The 19,763-nt window shown below is 41.9% G+C and overlaps 1 protein-coding gene across 7 annotated transcripts in view; it reads right to left on the bottom strand.

Moving 5' to 3' along the window:
- PLPPR1 (phospholipid phosphatase related 1) overlaps nucleotides 1-19,763 on the bottom strand; it is a 159,042-nt gene that overhangs the window by 28,810 nt on the left and 110,469 nt on the right. For all 7 annotated transcript variants that reach the window (XM_048932420.1, XM_048932421.1, XM_048932426.1 and 4 more), the window contains exon 3: nucleotides 2,500-2,688. In XM_048932420.1, the coding sequence (XP_048788377.1) occupies nucleotides 2,500-2,688 (189 nt within the window). The remainder of the gene's footprint in view (nucleotides 1-2,499; nucleotides 2,689-19,763) is intronic.

Genomic DNA, 19,763 nt, shown 5'->3' on the forward strand with positions numbered 1-19,763 from the left:
TCACTACCATAAATCCTCTTAGCCAAGCCAACCAATTCACTGTCAGAAAGTGAAGCAATAGTCTTGCAGAGAAAAAAAAAGGACTGGCATTACCTTGTACTTATGTCATTTCTTCATATTGGAGCTGCAGGTTGTCAGTGATTACTCCCAAGAACAGAGTGCACAGAGTGAAAGTAGCTTAGCCCACAGTGAATGCATGCAAACTTCCTTTTTACAAAACACAGCTGTGCTTTCTTTCTTTTGCTTTTTTTTTTTTTTTGGGGGGGGGGGGGGGGGGGGAGGGGGAAGGAAAGGAAAAGGGAGTGGGAAACAGGCAGGGGAGATTATAATCATCACAGTATGAGTAGAAATGGCTGCACTTACTCCTTTTATTGAAACCTCTGGGGTGTTCATGGATGTTCAATTGCATCAAAAATCACTTTCTGGACTTATACTGCCTGAACAACAGGCAGCACCTACCCGGGTATAGTTGCAGAGATACACACACAGTGGTTTGACCAGCAATGCAATGCAGGAACAGTTCTTACAGAGAATCTGAGCTCGCTTTCCATCTCACTTACCAGCTTTTTATTAACTATCATTGCCAAAACTCAGTCTTCAGCAGAAAACTGAGTGGAAACAGGGATCAACTAAAGCCAAAGTTTGAAATCATCCTGCAAGGACGGGAAAGTCTCTGAGAAAGAGAAGGGTATGAGAAACAGTCAAGTTGCTCAGACAAAAACATTGTGCTGAGGACCTGTGAGCACAGAAAAAGATCCCTTTGACATCTGTTCTGTTGAGAATTAGCTCAATACTAAGAAATTATACAGAGAGGATTTAAGTAATATATTAATACTGCAACACAATAATATAAATAAAACATTATGTAAGATGTTAATATATAATATGCTATGAATAAAAAGAAAAATGTTTGTTTATCCAGGAAGAATGATCTACTGTCTCCTTAGAGGTTGTACACAGAGATCACAACAAAGCATGGAGTGAAGAGCTCCGCAATGGCACTGACCAAGTGTCACTGACCATTCTCTAAATGAAGCAGTAGACTCTGTTCAACAGCACAGCTCATCCCAAGGAGCAGGGCTTACAACCCCATATCCCATAACTTAGTGTGATTACTGTACCTCAGGACCAAAGCTGTAATCTCTGCTAGCGGTGTGCAAGACAGACCCATCAGTTCCACACTGCTCTTTAACTGAAATTCTCTGTACACAAAACCCTCATTTGATGTTCTCTCCAATCTTTCACCTCCTGTTTAATAAACTGTGAAAATAGCATTGTTCAACTCCCAAAACCAGCTGTTTATAAGTAACTAGGAAAAAGTTACTGGGCCACTGATAGGAAAGAAATGTTGATCCAGCAGAGCAGAACCTGAAAGGTTTGCAGACAACTTTACCAGGAATCTTTAAAGAAGATCCAACTGAAAAAAGAGCAGTTTTAATAACATATCACTGAAACAAGGAACAGTCCTCCTACTAACTCCAGTGTCACAGCATCCAGATATAACAGCGTCACTCAGACTCACTTTAAAAGCACAGCCTGTGAAAGTTACTGCGAAGGTCACTAGGGAGAAATGTAGCATTTATTTTTTCATTTGCGAAACATCTTCCCTGCAGCAACTGAGTTCCAATAGAGAAAACAACACTGTTACTGCAGAGGATTTTCATAAGCTCCTGACATAAATCATTTTGAAATCACCACTCATTTTCACAGAGTCTCTTTTGATAAAAACTGTGGATGCAGATATCTTTCACGTTTCTTATGAAGTTCTGTGTTACACCGTTTCATGCATTAATATTACTGCAGACTGTAAAATGAAATGGACTGTAGTCCAGCAATTAGCCTCTCACAAGTAAATATATAATGGATGGTTTTAATTAAGTTTTAAAAGATATACAAAGCAAAGTTAAGAAATACTAAAGATTAAAAAAAAAAGGAAAAGAAAGCAACATAAGGAAACAAAGGATGTAGTATGATGGGAATTTATCCGTGTGATTACAGAAACTTGAAATACAAAGGAGGGAGCATTCATACTTCTCTCAATATTGAGCATCTCTCTGTTTTTCTAAGCCCTTTAAAGCCCTACAACAGTCCTCTTACTACAGCAGCAAATAATCCTGAACATGCTTCACCTCCAGCCAACATTTTTCTCCTGCTTTATCCCTTTTTTTTTGTTGTTTTTTTTTTAACATCCAGTAATAGATCACTTTTGCATTCATGCTTCTCTGGAGCCCAGACAATTGACAACTAATCACTGAGGTGGGCAAGCTATTGTAGCAGGCTTAACAAGCTCTACCACTCAATCTTACTTTGTGATTACCTCAGAATAATTACATCTGGAGATAACTGATGAAGATCATATTAGGCTAAGGCAAAGTGGAGACCAGTTAAGTGTAAATCAATTACAGCTGAAAAGAGAGGAAAGGGGACAGAGGTATTACAGGACTATTGCTGTTATTTATGGAGCAGCAGTGGAGAATTCAAATAATTTCTTATACTTACAATAGCTGTCGGAGTCGAAGCCAGCACACAGTAGAGCACCAGAGGTGAAATGAAGCTCTCATCCTCTGTTCCAGGGTATGGTTTCATCAAATTGCCATCCTGACAGAAGAAACCTTGGATATGCACCTGAAAAGTATCGGTGCACTCGAAATAGTAGGCAAGCAGAACAGTCCCAGCCATGATGACAAGCTGAAAATACAGCATGGTGACATAGAGACATTAGTTGCTTTTTAACAGATGCAGCTGTGCCTTCAAGCTACTCTAGTCCTGCAGACAGTCCTCCCATCATCAACACCCCGACGGTCTTTGCAATGCTAGTGTGTGTGTGTGTGCATGTGCGTTTCTGCTTGCCGCTTTGCAACATCTGTTACATAAACCTTTTGGCAAATGACACTAATGAACGTCTCACATAGAAAGTGGGTCCGTAACGCAGCTTGTGGAGGGATGGGAGCTTGGACAGCTACTTCATCAAAGGGCATGTGAGTGTCAGGGGCGGCGGCAATCAATGAAAGCTAGCAGGATAAGAGGCAGCACTGCAGGAGCAGAAAGTGGCAAGCTAAAATCTGTGGGGAGCTGGAAGGGATTGTTACAGGGATAAAGGAAGCTAAAGCCAAAATGCTTCCCTGCCGCAGCGGCAAGCCCACAATGGGGAATGCATACTCTCTGCTCAACTAGAAGAGTCCTCTGTGGGTCAGACGAAGGCTCATCCTGAGGTAAACCTGCCTCCTGCCCTTCATCTGCTGCTTAGTAGGAAAGCTTTAGGAAACTGCTCAGTAATCCTGTCTCTCCAGACAGCTGGCTGGGATCACTCTGCCCTGTTTGCCTATCCCATCCATTGCAACCACCTCTGGAGGAGTCTCTGGCCTGAATCTAGATCTTCACACTTAAAAATATGAACCATAAAGAGGTCTTGTCTCATTTTGTAGTTTGCTGCTGATTAATTGCTCTGCCTGGAAAAGCTCAACTATTTTGTATGCATTCACCATTATTCTATGCAATCCACATCAGTCACAGAATCACAGAATCACAGGGTTGGAAGGGGCGTCAAGGATCATGAATCTCCAACCCTCCACCACAGGCAGGGCCACCAACCTCCACATTTAATGATAGACCAGGCTGCCCAGGGCCCCATCCAACCTGGCCTTGAACACCTCCAGGGGCATCCACAGCCTCTCTGGGCAGCTGTTCCAGCACCTCACCACTCTCTCTGTAAAGAATTTCCCCCTGACATCCAACCTAACTCTCCTCTCCCTCAACTTAAAACCATTTCCCCTTGTCCTGCAGTTATCAACTCTTTCAAAGAGTTGATTCTCCTCCTGTTTTTAGGCTCCCTTTAGGTACTGAAAGGCTGCAATGAGGTCACCCTGCAGCCTTCTTTTCTCCAGGCTGAACAAGCCCAGCTTCCTCAGCCTGTTCTCATAGTGGAGGTGCTCCAGCCCCCTGATAATCTTCATGGTTCTCCTCTGGACCCTCTCAACAGCTCCCTATCTTTCTTGTACTGACCTGGACACAGTATTCCAGATGGGGTCTCACAAGAGCAGAGTACAGGGGGACAATCACCTCCCTGTCCCTGCTGGCCACCCCTCTTCTGACGGAGCCCAGGATACCGTTTGCTTTCTGAGCTACAAGAGCACACTGCTGGCTCATGTTAGGCTTTTCATCTATCAAGACCCCCAGGTGCTTCTCTGCAGGGCTGCTCTCAAGGACCACTCCTTCCAATCTGTAAGGATGCCAGGGATTCCTCTGGCCCAAGTGCAAAACTCTGCGCTTTGCTGTGCTGAACCTCATCAGGTTCACCCGGGCCCACCTTTCCAGCCACATCCACATCCCTCCAATTTGGAGATAGGGATGTGGTGAGGAACCATGTCAAAGGCCTTGCTCAAGTGCAGGTAAATGACATTGGTCACTTTCCCTTGTTCACTGATGCCGTCACTCCATCATAGAAGCCACCAGATTGGTCAAGCATGACCTTCCCCTGGTGAAGCCGTGCTGGCTGTCTCGGATCACAGCTCATTCCTCATGTAATCAAGCATGTCATCCAGGATGATCTGTTCCATGATCTTCCCAGGCACAGAGGTGAGACTCACTGGCCTGTAGTTCCCGGGGTCTTCCTTGCTGCCACATCTCCAAACAGCCTCACCAAAGCTGTCACTCATCTAACATCTTACCATAAGCGAATACGCTAACTCATCATTCTTCTTCACTCTCTGACAGACTGCAAAAGAAACCTCACTTCAAAATCCTCATCACTTACAAAAGCAGTAATATTGATCTGGATATTATGACAAGGAGAGGATCAAATTCACAGTAGTCATTGTAGAGGGTAGGTCCTCCTATCACTGTTATCATAAACATAGAAGTTCCTTTACTGTACGTTAGGAAAAAAACAATACAAACAAATTTGAAATACCAAACTCCAAAGTTCATAACATTTTCCTTTCAAAAGATGCACATGAAAACTGCTTTACTGAGAGATTACCATAAGAACAGACCTTGTTCTCAAAAAAAAACCAATTTATTTATTTTTTTTTTACAGCTATTTTTTTTTACAAACTATTTGTGTACTCCTCTGACCTAACCTTGCAGCGGGCTGTGACAGCCAACAACGAATATCTGGGCAGTTGTTGGACCAAAATTAGAAGAAAAAAAGAAATCAGAAAAATCATTCATGAAAGTAAACCATAGAAACTGATTTCTAGTATGAATGTAGTGCATAAAATGTTAATCAAATGTTTCCTGAAGATTTTTGTTTTCTTCTGATTATTCAGTAACTTTTAGATCACAAACAAACTCTGAAATTGCAGACATACAGTCAATACATGGCATCTTCTGCTCCTTCCCTGTCACGCTTCTCCTGTGTCCAGTAGTGGGTCCTTTGGAGAAGACTGGACCACCGGAGAAGGCTGGAATCTCAAAAGACAGTCTGCGCATTTTGTCCTATGTAGCAGCTATCTCTAGAGGCGTGTGAGCAAATGTACTTTTTTACTTCATCTGGACCATGTAGAATGAACTGCTTGAGTATTTCATTTCTGAAATGTGTACCTGAAAAAGTCCTTTGTTTGCTCAACTTTTACTCTTATATTCAAAACACAATACCTGCTCCAGTGGACGTTTTTTCAAATAAGTGTAAAGCAAGATGCTATTATTTATTTCCCAGAGACATTTAGAGCATCCTAGTTGAGTCAATGGGACTTCCTATAAACAAACACAGTTCTATAATTAAGGGATTAGAAGATGAGAATTTAATTCCCTCTGTGGCTATAGATTACCTGATCAACCAATTTTATAAATTAATACCAGAGGAAGGCAGTGATGCTATCACCACTGCACCTGATAAAGACATAAACACGACAGACTACCTGGGTTGAGGTACTGAAGCTTACTTCCAGCACTTCACACAACCAGGGTTGTCAATAATAACCTCACCCATCCCTCCTGTTCCAAACACATCTCCAGAAATGCTTCAGGTTGACAGCATATAAAATAAAATGAGGTAGGACATAAAGAGATGGGTCAATGGGAGCTGCTTTTTCCCTTGTCACAGGAAAAAGGAGAAAACAAGCACTGAACTTCTGCCGTTCCTTGGATGGCACAGGAAAAGCATATTTTTCAGGAAAAAAAAAGAAAGCTTTTGATGTTTTTCATTTGTTTGTTTGTTTATTTTTGCTTTTTTGTTGTTTGTTTTATGTGAAACATTTCACTTATCCCAAAAGTACTCTCTAGCAGCAGTTGACCTTCCCAGTGCAACATGTTGCCTCAGTGCTGCATGAAAACACCTCCTGCATATAAAATGCCCCTCTACTTACTTATGTCAGTACTGACCTACAGCACAGACACCTCAATAATAAATCAAATCCTGTTCACAGCTTGGTTTTTGTGTTTTGATCTTCTGAGAAAAACAAATAAACAAGCAAATAAAAACATATCTGCAAAAATAGATAACAATCCTGAGAATGCTGGACATCTCAGGGAAACAGCAACAGCAAAACAGAAATTAGACCTGCGGTTCAACACATCCTTCTGTGGACCCATGAAGACAGGGGATTATATGAGGTACAGAAATTACTGACCAGTTATTTACGTGAATATGCACAAAATTTTTGCTGCTCCTACAGTCAGTGAAAACCTGACCATGTTTGTGGCATCATTCTGTGATTCATGTTGAGTATTCACTGTTGTCAACAGCTTCTTTTTATCTCCTTCTGCCTTTCCTTTTCTTTTTCTCCCCCTTTCCCTTTTCCTTTTTGTTTGGTGATAGTTTTGTGTTTATTTCTTGTGGCAATTGTGGCTCTTTTGTTTTTACTAATCACAGATGCCTTAATCAGCTTTTGTCACCCACTCTTTCAATTACTAACACTAGGACTTAAAAGGACAAGTGCAGAAATCCTGGATTCTTGCAGCCTTGTAGCAGATAACTTTCCCTTTTCTCTTTATTTTAAAGTTTGCGGTATTTGAATGAAGTGGTGAGGAAGTGCAGGTAGGCTGACAAGACAGAAACCATCTAGTGATATCGTTCAGAAAACAGAACACAGTTCAGCACTAATATTTCACAGGGTATACTTATCAGTCCTTACTGATGCATTTCCTTGAGTTCATTTGAGAAAAAATAATCCCCCCCCCCCAGTATTTCAGTTCAGAATAGCAACCGAGGAATAGAATTGTCTAAGGTGCCTAATGGCCTTCATTACACAGTATTTAAGCAAATCATAATCCTTAATGTTTTTCATAACTACTCCACTGTAAGATAAGAAAATGCTTTTATCACCATTTTACAGAGAGGAGACAAAAGCAGGAGATAAAATGACTGCCCTCGGGTCACCATGGAGCCCGTGGCTCGAACAAGATTTATCGTTCTTTTGGACTCCCTTTTTCCTGGTTTAGTCAATAATCTGCACATGAAAAACTCAGTGATGTATGCTCTGATCCTGCCACATGTCTGATCCAGCCCCATTTAAAAACTTCTGCTTGACTTTAGACCAGCGTCAACAATGTGGATTCAACTGGTTTGTGTTTTTCCCTAAGAGCAAGCTATTAAAATGCATTAATTCTGTAGCACCTCACTCAACACCTGTTCCTCCCCACGCTTTATATTCTGTACCTCTCTACAAGCCTGCCTGCACTGCTTCTCTCCTTGCAGACCCACCTATCACAGCACCCTTTAAACTGTGGGAACTCTATGGGGAAAAAAAAAAAAAAAAAAAAAAAGAGTTTAAATGTCCAAGAAATAGGAAGCAAAGCACATAACCTTCTTTCAACCCATAATTATTTTTTGCAAGTGATAATTATATGAGTGTGCCCTGAGTACAAAGAAAGAGATCCTCAGAGTAAGAAACATGAGTCAGACACATTAATCCCTGGGTTCTGGGATACATCCAGAAATCCTCCCCTTCACCTTAACACTGTGAGAATGTCTCCAAGAGCGATGTAAAACCAAAACAGAATTACTTTAATTGCAGCCAGCGGGATTCAGTTCCCAGACTGCATACACTCTCTTCAGCACAGCTGGAAACTCTCAGAGGATTAGTACCTTTTCTAGATGGCTGTGAGCACAAAAGGGCCTACTGCTTTGCAAACAAGAAAACAAGAGGGCAGCTCCATTTTGGAGGTAGACGTAAAGCTGTAAAAGACAGAGCCTAAAGGAAAAAGACAACTGACAGCAGGAGACCAAGCTTTCTGATCAGCTTGAACACTCCCTAGGGTACTTAACAAGGGACCAAGAACTTGAAGGAGAAAGGAAAGTGGTTATAAAGATTTCTCATGCACACAAGCAAACAGCCACTGCAAAAGTTTCCCTCTGCTATGTGCACTGAGCTACTTTGTCACTTGTATAAATCATAATGCAAATCCATATAGATGAATTTGGAAATAAAACAAACAAGTACTGTTGGTATTTGTATATAAATAGGTAAATTCTTTCAGCTTATCAGCCTTTCCACACACTACTGATAACATATCTTACAATGCCTTTAATGTATGTGACTGATAACTCAAAAACTATTCTTGCACGTAAATGACAACATAAAAGACCACATTTCTATTCCTTCTGAAAGAATCCAAACACTTTGTATGACATTTTCTGTTGTGGATAGTCAGTCACAGAATTACTGCAGCCCTCCTCAGTTTATTTGTTTCCACTAAGCTTCACTGCATTTAATTCCATAAATTGAAAATCACTAATTTAATGAGCAGAGCAATACAAACTTGCCTAAGCGTTCTCAGCTCTGGGCACATGTGGCTCACACTTCCAATCTTTGTAAGCAGACTTGCACCTTCCCTTCCAAACCAGGTCTGGTGACCCATTGCTACACAAAGACTGAAAAATCCTGCTGTGTTTTAATAAGCCAGCTGGTAAGAGTGTGGTATGCTGTGAAAACAGGTTAACTATGTATGGCACTCTCAGCAGTTTTACTGCTGGAAGGAGCTGTTAGGAGTGTGTCATTGCTCTTTGCTGGACAGTACCAGTAAAACTTACCATCACATCCCAGGCTGTTCTGCCCAGAGGGAGTGACCATTTTCAGTCTAGGCACCTTGGCAATGCTTTCTTGGACTTCCAGTGCTGATGCTGCAGCAGGGGGTGTCACAAGCACAGACAACTAAAAGCAATCCCCAGTATCATGAAACTTGTGCCTACAGAGACCCGTTTGTAACTTTCTACAAAGGGGTCTGAAGGTCTCACTTGCATGTTTCTGTAAAGGCAGATAAAGTCTCCATCTAAAAATTACTGAGACAGTTTCCTGAAATATCCTCATTAGAGTGAAATCAGAAATTCATGCTGGTGTAGGGGCCATGAATTTTCTTCGAAGTGCTACCTTTACTTATCTCTAGCCAACAGATTAAACTGCCTTCATCTGACGTAGATTTCTTCTGATGTTGGTACCTGGAAAAAAACACATCATCTCACCTGTAAGACTTTGCTTTCTTAAATAATCCACTTTCCCTCATCTACTGGCAGAAGAATTGGATTTGTGTTACTAGAAGACAGTTTTACTCAAAACAGTGGGAGAAGCATTTTCATGGTATGTCTCTGGATATTTCTGTAGCGCTGCTGAAACTGAGATGAAGCCATGACTGCAACTTCTCAAGACAGGTCTGGAGAAGAGAAGGCTGCGGGGTGACCTCATTGCAGCCTATCAATACCTGAAGGGAACCTACACCCAGGAGGGGAGTAAACTCTTCAAAAGGGCTGACGACAGCAGGACTAGGGGAAATGGTTTTAAGTTGAAGGAGGGAAGATTTAGGTTGGATGTTAGGGGGAAGTTCTTTACTAGGAGAGTGGTTAGGCCCTGGAACGGGCTGCCCAGGGAGGTTGTGGATGCCCCGTCCTTGGATGTGTTTAAGGCCCGGTTGGACGGGGTCCTGGGCAACCTGATCTGAATGTGTATGTTTGGTGGCCCTGCCAGGCAGGGGGGTTGGAACTACATGATCCTTGGGGTCCCTTCCAACCCGGGTGATTCTGTGATTCTGTAAATATTCACATTGTAGATAATAAAGTGGAAAGGAAACAGTTAAACAGCTGCTTCAGAAAAGCCTGTCCTTACACGTAACAAAGAAGATGGAGACAACAATTAATTACAGGTCCATCTGATCCAGATGTGCCTCTTCTCCCACTGAGGTGTGAGGGTAATAGGTACGTTTCACCCATTAGCATTAATGAGAGATAGCAGTGTAAACTCTTCAGGGATCAACAACAGCCTCCATCTCTATAGCAGTTTGTTAAGCATCTGTTCTGTACCATTTTATCACAAATGACATGCCTTAAAAGGTTTCACCTTGGTATTCCTGTAGCACATCCAGGTCTGCAGAAAGAGGGAGTGCGTATCACTCAGCAAAGGGCTCTTGCAGTCTCTGACCACAGCAAAATAATGGCTGCAAATGGATGCCAAGGATCTTGCCAACTACACAATTCTTAGGTTGCAGAAGGACTGGATGCAGCAAATCATTTTTACTGTTCAATAGAGTATTACCAAAAAAAATCACAGCTGCTAGAGGAATGTATCATGAAATAATACTTGGAGACAGCAGGAATAACTTACACTGAACTTCCACCTAACACATAGGTTGCTCTCAAAGTATAATGCCTTCTATTTATTTCCCCGGAAGCCACAACAGATACAAAGAGCACATTAACATCATTAGATTTAGCAAATCGGTATCATTTTTTTCCACATGGAGGAGTTCAGTTCCACACCTTTGCTCAAGCTGCTCTTCCGCATCAGGCAGCGTTCTGTCAAACTGCCCCTCTGCTGCCATCCATCACATGGCAACGACATGTAACGGGATATGGGTGGGAAGGTTCAACCTCTGCTGCCCTATGACCAATATCCACGTCTGTCGATGTGAGCCAACAACATAAAATAAGAAGCATTTCTTTCAGAGCAGCCCTCACAGTAAAGTAATTCCAAGTGAGCAGTTTAATCATGCAGGATAACTACATATTTTATGCTGTGCCTGAATAAATACGGAAGCCAGTGATCTATCAGAGCTGCCACTACTCAGAAGCATTTTCGATCCATCACCTGATATAGCTGCCTTTGCAGTCTGATCCTGAGATCACTTTTCTCTAGGAACTGTGGTTCAAAGTCAGGTCTGTCCTGTGAACAGACAATTTCAGGGTACAGCTCTGCTGTAAGAGTTTTTTTGTTCCAGCAGCAAGGTGACACAAGCTGGAAAAGATCTCAGAGAATGCCAACAGCATACATGGGCCTTTGAGACTGGGATTGTGTGGCAACCCGTCTGATCTCAACAGAACTTCCTACTTGTCCATTTCCAGAATTAATAGTCCAGCTTTACAGTTTTGGTAATTAAGTTCAGTCATATATATATTCAGTCAATATAGCTCATAAGGCTGAAGAAGAAACTCTCAGAGACAAAAGAAGGACTTTACGTGTTCCTAATTAATACATTTCAGAAAAGATATTTCATGAGATTACAGTGGTCTCAGCTTCCTTTTTACGGCCAGTCCTTGGAGAATTTCTATCTACTACAAGTTCATCTTACACTGCAGATATGTGAAGCTACCCAGGAGCTCACCCATGAGGAAGCCAGACTTCTCCAAATTTAGCTGCATTAAAAGCAGTAAAGAACTCCTAATGGCATCAGAGACATAAAGATATGTCTTTAAATAGTCTTTAAATATGTCTTTAATGTCTTTAAAATGTCTTTAAAAGTTCTTCATCTTTAAAAGTTCTTTAACTGGAATAACATTTTTTGTAAATAGGAAATCAACTGAACCTCAGCATGAGGCTTGATTATCAAGCATAATTCAACCCACTCCAGGTCTTTACTTCAAAGCAAGGTTTCAGCCTTTTTATTTGTAGATCCTTACGTTTTGCCAGTGATTTTTACACAATAAATTTAAGCCTATTTTTTGACCGGTAAGTGTGACCCATGCATCACAGGCTGAAACTGTCAGCATAAAGGAAGGAGGAAAGCCTAACCACATGCTGTGCTGTGTATTTAATAATACAATAGCTTTTATGTACCCAAGGTTGGAACATGAATACAAACTAAGCCCAAAGCATTAATTATTCTTCCATTTGCTCCAAGCACCAAGGTAGGATAGGAATAAATGGAGATACTGAGGCCAGTGATTTGAAAGACTCGTGCAGAGCTGGCAGATTTCTGAACTTCAGCTGCAGAGCTCCTCTACAGCCTATAATCCTGAGTTACACCTATCAATTAAAAGCATATTTTTATCCTGGCATTTCTGTTTTCAAAGTTAATAGTTCTCCATAATAACACAAAAATCAAAGCAGCATATGACCTCCATCATTATTTTCAGTTTCTATGAGAGATGCATTTGTTCATAACAGATTTTCTCTCAGTCTCCTTCACTGATTCTCTGGGGGCTGCTAAGAAGATAGGAGGAAAGCTACTTCAATACACATGGCATGATGGGGTATGCAACTCTTAAAAGCAATTCCTATAGGAGTTGTAGCAGCAGATGAAACACAAGGCTGTAGCAGGAAGAGAGAGAAGACCTTAGAAAACATCCTTCATCCTTCTGACGAACAGTAATGGCAACCTCAGTGAGTCGTTGGCTGCCTGCCCTCTCAGGCTGCTAACAAAGACATTAGAACACATTTTAACTTTGGGATATTTTCTCAGATATCAACAACAAAAGATGTGTAAGCTTCTGAGGAGACATGGCGCCATATCACATGAAAGCATCACATAATAGTGTCCTGTCAAAAAACCTCAGAATTTTCCTAGATCACTGATCTCTGACACAGTCTTCATCAGCTAAGAAACTGACATCGATAACAGTCTGCCCTCCTCTCTATCCTAATATCCTACTTTTTCAGTGCACTTCTCATTTGTGGTGACAATTCAAGAGACGGTGATATCTATTTTCAAAACCCGGTTTGCTGACCACCTATCACAGAAGAAATAGATCTCCTCTCCTTGATAAAAATGAATGCTTTAATACTACAAAATTTGCTGGCCTTTTTCCACCCACACTTTTCTATTAATGCCCCAGTACTATACCACACCAGCCCAAACAGGCCAAATATGAAACTGTGCGGCATGAAATGCCCAAACGGCTATGAGCTGCAGCAGGCTTTTGCCCTCACTGTCTACCCAAACTCCTCCTGGATAAAAAAAAATGCACAAATTTCTGCATTTATATGGCAGTGTTTGTGCAAGCTGTGGATAATGACTGCGACAGAGCTGACAAGGGTATCCCAACAGAATACCCGAGACCTGACACCCAGGGATGGCTGGGGATACCTCAGTCCCATCCTGTCCCACCTTTCACCATGGGATTCATGGCCCATGGCTTCATCTTGTAACACCCCAACTCTGTTCCCAATGCATTCATCACACTCTTGCCAACCTGGGGATGCCTGTGGGCAGCCTCTTTGAATGGGCATGACCTGTGAAAGGCCAAATTCACTGCTTCCTCATGTCTGAGAGGGACAACACAGGTTTCTTTACTTTCTTCAGAGGGAATGCACGTAGTGGATGTCCCTATGAGCTATGGACAGTCAGTGCTATGGACACTCGCACAAGACTGTATGTAGCTCAGACAGGCAGCAATATGAATGGTTAACACTTCAGACTTACCACCACAGGTGTTACTGCAAACTGGAAGAAGCACAGCAGTGTTCTTTTACTCACCAACAGTGGAGGAAAAGTACTTCCACTGTGACTTGAAGAGTGAGGAAATGAATCCCCAGCTATTTTATGGAATCGTGTTGCCTAATGCAAGAGAGTCTATAGAAATCAATACTAATGATATCTTTTCTTTTTTAGAAGACAGATAATAGAAGCCATGAAAAGGCCTATCATTTAGCTCCTTGTAGTTTAACCCTGCAGTAAACCATTTGTTCAACCTTTCACAATTACTTCATTTTGGCGAGGCATATTTCACTGTAATCATCTGACTCCATGGAATTTTGAAGACACCTCCTCTCCTTTAAGATTTAGTTCCTATATGGCTACAGTATTTCCCTGTATCCTGTCAATGAAACAAACAGTAAAAAGAGTGTCATGTGTGTCAATTGCAAAGCTTTTTTTCTGTTAATTTTCACATCATAAGCTTTTTCATAGAGCAGACTTAAAAGCAATATGATTTATTTGAGCTGGATAAGTTACGGTGAGAGATATGATGGGTTATTATTTTTTTAATTTAAGGCAAGTATTTCTGCACAGTAGTGTTATCTACTGAGCATGATGTCTACCTCTCCTTAAATCCAAAGTAGATTTTCGAAGGCTTATCAGCAGGGGGCAATAATGTGACATTAAATTCCAAATCCAAACTAACAAACAACTCTGCAATGCCTGTTGTTATTTTATTATTAATAAGAAAGGTTTTTCCTTGTATTTTTCACAAGATCATTTCATCTTTTTTAAAGTATTGCTGGAATCCCGAGCCATTTTCTGACACTAGACATCTATTTAATGGGCATTGTGAGTTTCCTTCTGGTTGCAAAAACTGTCTTTGTTGTTGTTTGATGCATTTTAGGAGAATCTGATTTTGTGTACAGCCATCTCTTTTAAAGCAGATTATGTCCAGCAGAAAGAAATGGTGGTTTCAACGTATCCAAGATTACTTGGAATGAGCATCAGTTGCTCCCTGACATCCCGTATACGCATTTGAGGAAATGACTGACAGTGCATTTATTTCCTAGGCTTGTAGGCTGGCAGTAGCTACTGACCTGGAGAAGAGAGGTATTTCCAGAAGGAAATTTTAAAATAGCAACATACTCCCTTCAGAGTGCTCATTTCATACTCCACTGACAACAGAGGGCAAAGTAACCACTCTGATCATTTAAATGGTCAGTCACAGAGAATGCATCCATGTGTTCATGCCAATAGGACTTTATCGTCTGTTTTCTGACACTAAGAAAGCACACAAAGAATATACCATTATTTCCATGATCTTCCCAGGCACGGAGGTGAGACTCACCGGCCTGTAGTTCCCCGGGTCCTCCCTGCTCCCCTTCTTGTATATGGGAGTGACGTGACCCTTCCTCCAGTCGTCCGGGACCTCACCTGACAGCCACGACTTCTCAAATATGATGGAGAGCAGCTCGGCAACCACCTCGGCCAGCTCCTTCAGGACCCTGGGATGCACGCCATCCGGCCCCATAGACTTGTATTCATTCAGTCTAAGGAGGCACTCTCGGACTTGCTCTGCCCTTACAGTGGGGAGGGATTTATCTCCTCGGTCCCCACATAGAGGTTTGGTGATGCAGGGTTCAGGGACGTGAAAAAGACTAGAATCCTGGCCACCAGTGAAGACCGAGGTGAAGAACTCATTCAGCACCTCAGCTTTCTCTTCATCTGTTGAAGCCAGTTCTCCTTTTAAATTTACCAAAGTAGGTACGCCTGTTTTGGCCTGTCTCTTCTGGCCAATGTACCTGTAGAAGGTTTTCTTATTGTTTTTCGCGTCCCTTGCTCTTAACATGAGCCAGCAGTGCACTCTGGCAGCTCGAAAGGCAAATGGGATCCTGGGCTCCATCAGGAGAGGGGTGGTCAGCAGGGACAGGGAGGTGATTGTCCCTCTCTACTCGGCTCTTGTGAGGCCCCATCTGGAGTACTGTGTCCAGGTGTGGAGCCCTCAGTACAAGAAAGACATTGAGATTTTGGAAAGGGTCCAGAGGAGGGCGACTAAGATGATCAGGGGGCTGGAGCACCTCCCCTGTGAGGACAGGCTGAGGGAGTTGGGCTTGTTCAGCCTGGAGAGGAAAAGGCTGCGGGGTGACCTCATTGCAGCCTATCAATACCTGAAGGGAACCTACACCCAGGAGGGGAGTAAACTCTTCAAAAGGGCTGACAATAGCAGGACTAGGGGAAATGGATCCAAGTTGAAGGAGGGAAGATTTAGGTTGGATGTTAGGGGGAAGTTCTTTACTAGGAGAGTGGTTAGGCCCTGGAACGGGCTGCCCAGGGAGGTTGTGGATGCCCCGTCCTTGGACGTGTTCAAGGCCAGGTTGGACGGGGTCCTGGGCAACCTGATCTGAATGTGTATGTTTGGTGGCCCTGCCAGGCAGGGGGGTTGGAACTACATGATCCTTGGGGTCCCTTCCAACCCGGGTGATTCTGTGATTCTGTGTGATTCTGTGATTCTGAGAAGGTAATTCACAAAGCTCCTCTGTCAGAAACATAATCTAGCAATGAACTGATGAGTGAAGGAGCCAAAGTTAAAAAGGAAATGTAACTGTGGCACTGCCCTATTCCTTGGTCTTTCACTCCTGATTGATGCTATCACACTGTACTCTGGTCCTTGCTTTGTTCATATTACACACTATTAGTGTGCAGTTATTGAATCATCTCTGATTTCCTGTATTAAAATCCATGTATAATTTATAATAATCCACAGTATGCCCACATATGTAGCATAATGAGCCAGTAATTTACATAGGTTGCTTCAAAAGTAATGCCTTCTATTTATTTCCGTGGAAACTGCAACAGATACAAAGAGCACACCATCACTACTGGATAGAGCAAATTCTCAGCTACAATCACTATATTTCTGTGTGGAACAAGAGAGGTGCCTAAGGACTGGAAGACAGCCAGTATCATTTCATCTTCGAAAAGGGCAAGAAGGAGGATCTGGAAAACTACAGGTCAGTCAGCCTCACCTCTATCCTTGTAGAGGCGATGGAACAAGTTGTTCTGGATGCCATCTCCAAGCAATTGGAAGAGAAGATGGTTATCAGGAGAAGTCAACATAGATTCACCAAAGGGAGATCATGCTTGACTAACCTGCTAGCTTTCTATGATGTCATCACTGTCTGGGTAGATATGGGGAGAACAGTGATTGCCGTCTACCCTGATTTCAGCAAGGCTTTTGACGCTTTCTCCCACAGCATCCTTGTTATGAAACTTAGAAAGTGTGGAATAGATGAGTGGATGATGAAGAAGACTGAGAACGAGCTGACTGGCAGAGCTCAGAGAGTTGTCATGAGTGGCGCAGTCTGTTTGGAGGCCTGTAACTAGTGGTGTTCCCCAGAGGTTGGTGCTGTGTCTGGTCTTTGTCAACGACCTGAATGAAGTGATAGGGTCCACCCTCAACAAGTTTACTGATGTTACAAAGCTGGGAGGAGTGGCTGATATACTGAAAGGCTCTGCTACCATTCAGCAAGACCTGTATAGGAAAGAAAGTTGGGTGGGGAGAAATCTGATGAGGTCTAACAAGAGCAAGTGTAGAGTCTTGGCCCTGGTGGCCAAGAAGGCCAACAACATACTGGGATGCATTAAAAAGAACATGGTCAACAGGTGAAAGGAGGTGAGGCCACCTTTAGAATACTGAATACAGTTTTGGGCTCATCATTTAAAAAAAGACAGCAAACTCCTAGGAGGAGTCCAGTGGAGAGACAGAGATGATAAAGGGCCTGGAGCATCTGCTCTATGAGGAAAGGCTGAGTAACCTTTGTTTGTTCAGCCTTGTGAAAAGAAGATAACGGATCTGATAAATGTTGATAAGTATCTAAAGGGAGGTGGGAAGCAAATGGATGAGGCTGGGATCTTGTCAGTAGTGTGCAGTGATAGGAGAAAGACAGATGGTATAAAACTTATACAAACATGTGAAAGAACTTATTTATGGTAGGGGTGACAGAGCACTGGAACAGGCTGCCCAGAAGGTTGTGGAGTATCCTTCTATGCAATTTTTCAAGACCTGTCTGGACACCTATCTGTGTGACTTATTGTAGGGTACCTGCTTTGCAGGGGGTTTGGACTGGATGATGTGTTGAGGTCCCTTCTAACCCTGCAATACTGTAATTCTGTGAATATATATAAAAACACAGTAACACAGGGACTTTTAGCAACATTCAGATATTATCCATACCAGCAACATGTACATGCAGCTGTTTTTGTTTTGTTTTTCTTTTAGGGCAAAAACTTGTTTTTTAACAGTGAAAGTGTATTAACAAAGGCTCTCACAATGACCTGTGAAATTGGCAGGGCTCTTCTATGTGTGAAAACTAAGAATCTTCTCTCAGAAAAACCTGATGCATATAATGCAATTTTCCTTTAAAATCTCAGAAGCATGGAATAATATTGGGTTTCCTGATAAATGTGAGATTTATAGAAGCTAAGAGACAAAAAAGAATTAAACTTCCATCCGCCAAAAGGGATAATAGATTAGAATTTTTTATTTTTATTTTTGAACAGAGAGAATGTTTTCACAAAGTATTATTAAAACCTCTGAGCCCCACGCATAATGTGTATTTTCCCTCATGCAGATCCCATGAGCTTTTCGGCAGGTGGCATTAATGCACCATCCAATTCCAAATGGCATGCAGCCAGGAAACTGCTGCTTCCAGCAATTAACACTTTAAAATGATCAACAAACTGTGGCAAAGAGTAATTTCCTTACTAGAAAAGCCTGCCTTAAAATGGCATCTGTTCTAAATGTTTCTTTTTAGCAACAGTAGCAGACCATAGATGTGTTTTGACTACTCTGACATTGAATTAGAAGAAGAAAAGGGCACATTTTCCCACATTTTCCCATGTTTTCGCTTCTCTTCCCATTAGAGTGTCTGTAGATTCAGCATTTTCAAATGAAGAGAACATGACTGAAATATTTTAGCATTCAGGTGTGTACAAGCATCAATAATATCTACACAGTCCTCTCTCAAGGGGAAGATTTTTTTCTAGCTTGATGTATCTTCAAGTTTTAAAACTTGATCTCCAACTAAGAAGAGCAAGACAAGTAGAGAATAAGAGATATTCTAATGGCAGACATGAATGGCCATATAGAATCCACATAGAGTGGAGTGATGAGTTATGTTCCAGGGCTAGATGGCCTATGTATCTAGGGCTTTCCCAAAGCAGACAGTAGAAAATCCTGGAAATGCCTTCTGGACTCATGGATGAAACTCTTCTCTACTTCTCAAAACCCACCACCAACACATTACAAATACTTTCATGTTTCAAGAATCATGCAAGCAGCCATTGCTAGAAACAGATGCTTTGAAAGATGCTTGTTTGGTTGGAAAACTTGAAACATTTGTCACTTATTCTTCAAAACACAGGCTGAATTTTTTCCGTATCATGAAACTGCCCAGAGGAGGGGTAGGAAATACAAAACAGTCTACCAGGATGTCCTCAGAGAAATAGCATGCTAATGCTGTAAAAAATTGATTTGATTGGCACACACATTTTATTTGCATAAGGCTGTTGCCCATAGAATTGTCCAACAGAAGGACCCCCTTGAAAGCTGAAACCCTGCCCCTGGCTAAAACAATTTCTGAGTTGCCATAAAATACTGAGAATGGCTCACTGACTGATGGTATTTCACTGTACAAATGGCTCATAAAAGCTGTTAAATCTGTAGTGTACTCTAAAGGTATTTTATTCTAACGACTATTTTCACTTACATAGGAGCTGTCGGGAAGATCTATTCCTCAGATGACAAGCAGCATCCGACCCTGACAAGAATTGGGATTCTGGCACAACAAACCAATATTTCTTTTTCTGAATGCTTTCCATGACTGCTGTGCTCATGGCATCGTCATGTGGTATCTTTAAGGTGTTCACTGAGAGGTCTGAAGGTATGTTTTGATTTCAGAGGTGTCCTTGCAGGTAGAAAAGCAAGCATCTTTCTGCAGATTGAAAGGACTGGCAATGGCAGTATCAGATGATAAAAAGATAAAGTAAAATGTGAAGGGAGCAAAGATCTGAAGGAAGTGAAAACCAAACCACACCAAAACACAATCCTTATTTCCCTTGTGCTTACTTTCAGACCACTAAATTTAAATATTAATGATGGACTGAGTAACATTTCCAGTGAAATATTTGAGTAAAGAGAA

The sequence above is a fragment of the Lagopus muta genome, chromosome Z (genome assembly GCF_023343835.1).
Source record: "Lagopus muta isolate bLagMut1 chromosome Z, bLagMut1 primary, whole genome shotgun sequence".
NCBI lineage: Eukaryota > Metazoa > Chordata > Aves > Galliformes > Phasianidae > Lagopus > Lagopus muta.